Source organism: Loa loa, assembly GCF_000183805.2.
Source record: "Loa loa unplaced genomic scaffold supercont3.539, whole genome shotgun sequence".
NCBI classification, from domain to species: Eukaryota; Metazoa; Nematoda; class Chromadorea; order Rhabditida; family Onchocercidae; genus Loa; species Loa loa.
This window is the reverse complement of record NW_018108719.1, coordinates 18,109-19,628: the sequence shown is the minus strand read 5'-3', so window position 1 is coordinate 19,628 and position 1,520 is coordinate 18,109. Positions and strand designations below refer to the sequence as shown.

General features: G+C 24.2%; 1 protein-coding gene across 1 annotated transcript; it reads right to left on the bottom strand.

Moving 5' to 3' along the window:
• Window positions 1–253: 253 nt before the first annotated feature.
• LOAG_15505 (hypothetical protein) lies at window positions 254–923 on the bottom strand (the record flags this gene model as incomplete). Its single annotated transcript, XM_003150996.2, has 2 exons — window positions 669–923; window positions 254–433 (listed from the first exon to the last, which is right to left on the bottom strand). The coding sequence occupies exons 1-2, from the start codon at window positions 882–884 to the stop codon at window positions 254–256; spliced, it is 396 nt and encodes a 131-aa protein (XP_003151044.1). The 5' UTR covers window positions 885–923.
• Between the last annotated feature and the right edge of the window lie 597 nt (window positions 924–1,520).

Below are 1,520 nucleotides of genomic sequence, written 5' to 3'. Positions count from 1 at the left end.
AAAAAAAAACCAAAATTGGAATAAAATAAAATTACAAAATTTATTGACTAATGAAAAAGAAGAAAAAAACAATTAGTTATTATTTGTAAGAAATAAGTAAGTTAAATTTTAAATTAAAAATTTTTTGTTCCATTTTTATTCAAACTGCTTATAAATTTCAAAATCATTAAAAATTTTAAATGGAATTTTTTCGTTTTTTTTAATGAAATTTTTTTTTAATTTTTTTTAATAAATTTAATTTTAATTTTAATTTTTATTTTTCCTTACCTGTTTTTGGATCATTGAATAAGCGACAAATACATGCAAAATTTGGTTCACCATCAATGGAATTTACTCGTACAGAATCACGAAGTCTTAGAAGATCACCGGTTTTAGAATGTACAGCTTGTGGATAGCAAATTTGTTTAGTTGATTGTTTTTCATGAAAAAAATACTGAAAAATATACAAAATTTTATTAAATAATTTATGAAATTGCAATAAAATTTTAATATTTATGAAATTGCATTTATGAAATTGCAATAAAATTTTAAAATTTTGCAATAAAATTTTAAATGATAAATTTGAAATGAAAGTGAAAAAAAAATTTGATGGAAAAAAAAATTCAAATTTTGATTAAAATTAAAAATTAAAGAATTTGATCAAAAATAGTTGTAAAATTTTTGCTTACATCAATGTAAACGAAACTTTCATACGGTGATCCAGTTAATTTCCAATTCGAATTAAAATTATTCTGTCGAATTTGTGATGATCCACGTCTTTTTGTCATTTTTGTTATAACTGTAAAACCATTCGAACCACTGGATGTACTTGCTCGACTACTACTTGCACCTGACCAATGATGTGGTCGTATTGCGGTATCTCTTAGATCTTCTAATGTCATCATTAATTCATTATCCAATAATCCATCTATTTCCGTCTAAAATAATTGACAAGTATTTCCTTTAAAAAAAAAAAAAATTAAGACATTGAAATTATTAATTGTTTTTTAGCTGTTTTTTTTTCTTGCTATTTCTTATTTTATTCAGTTAATTTAGTTTTTTTGGAAATAAAATTAACAGATATTTTTCGTGAAATTTAAATAATTCAATGAAAAAATTTTTCTAATCCTTAAAATATGATAGAAAAAAAATTTGAAACTAATCTTTTACATATGATCTATATGGAAAATGTGAATACATCAAGGTACAAACTACGTGTAAACAGAGATGGAAACAAACAAACCACGTGTAAATAAAAATAAACCACGTGTATAGCCACATAAGCCACATATAAACAAAAACAAACCACGTGTAAACAGAAACAAACTACGTGTAAACAGAAGCAAACCACATGGAAACAAAAACAAACTACGTCCAAACAGAGACAAACTACGTGTAAACAGAAATAAATTACGCGTAAACATACAGGAAAATGAACCATATGTAAACAAAAACAAACCACGTGTAAACAGAAACAAACTACGTGTAAACAGAAACAAGCCACATGCAAACAAAAACAAACTACGTCTAAACAGAGACAA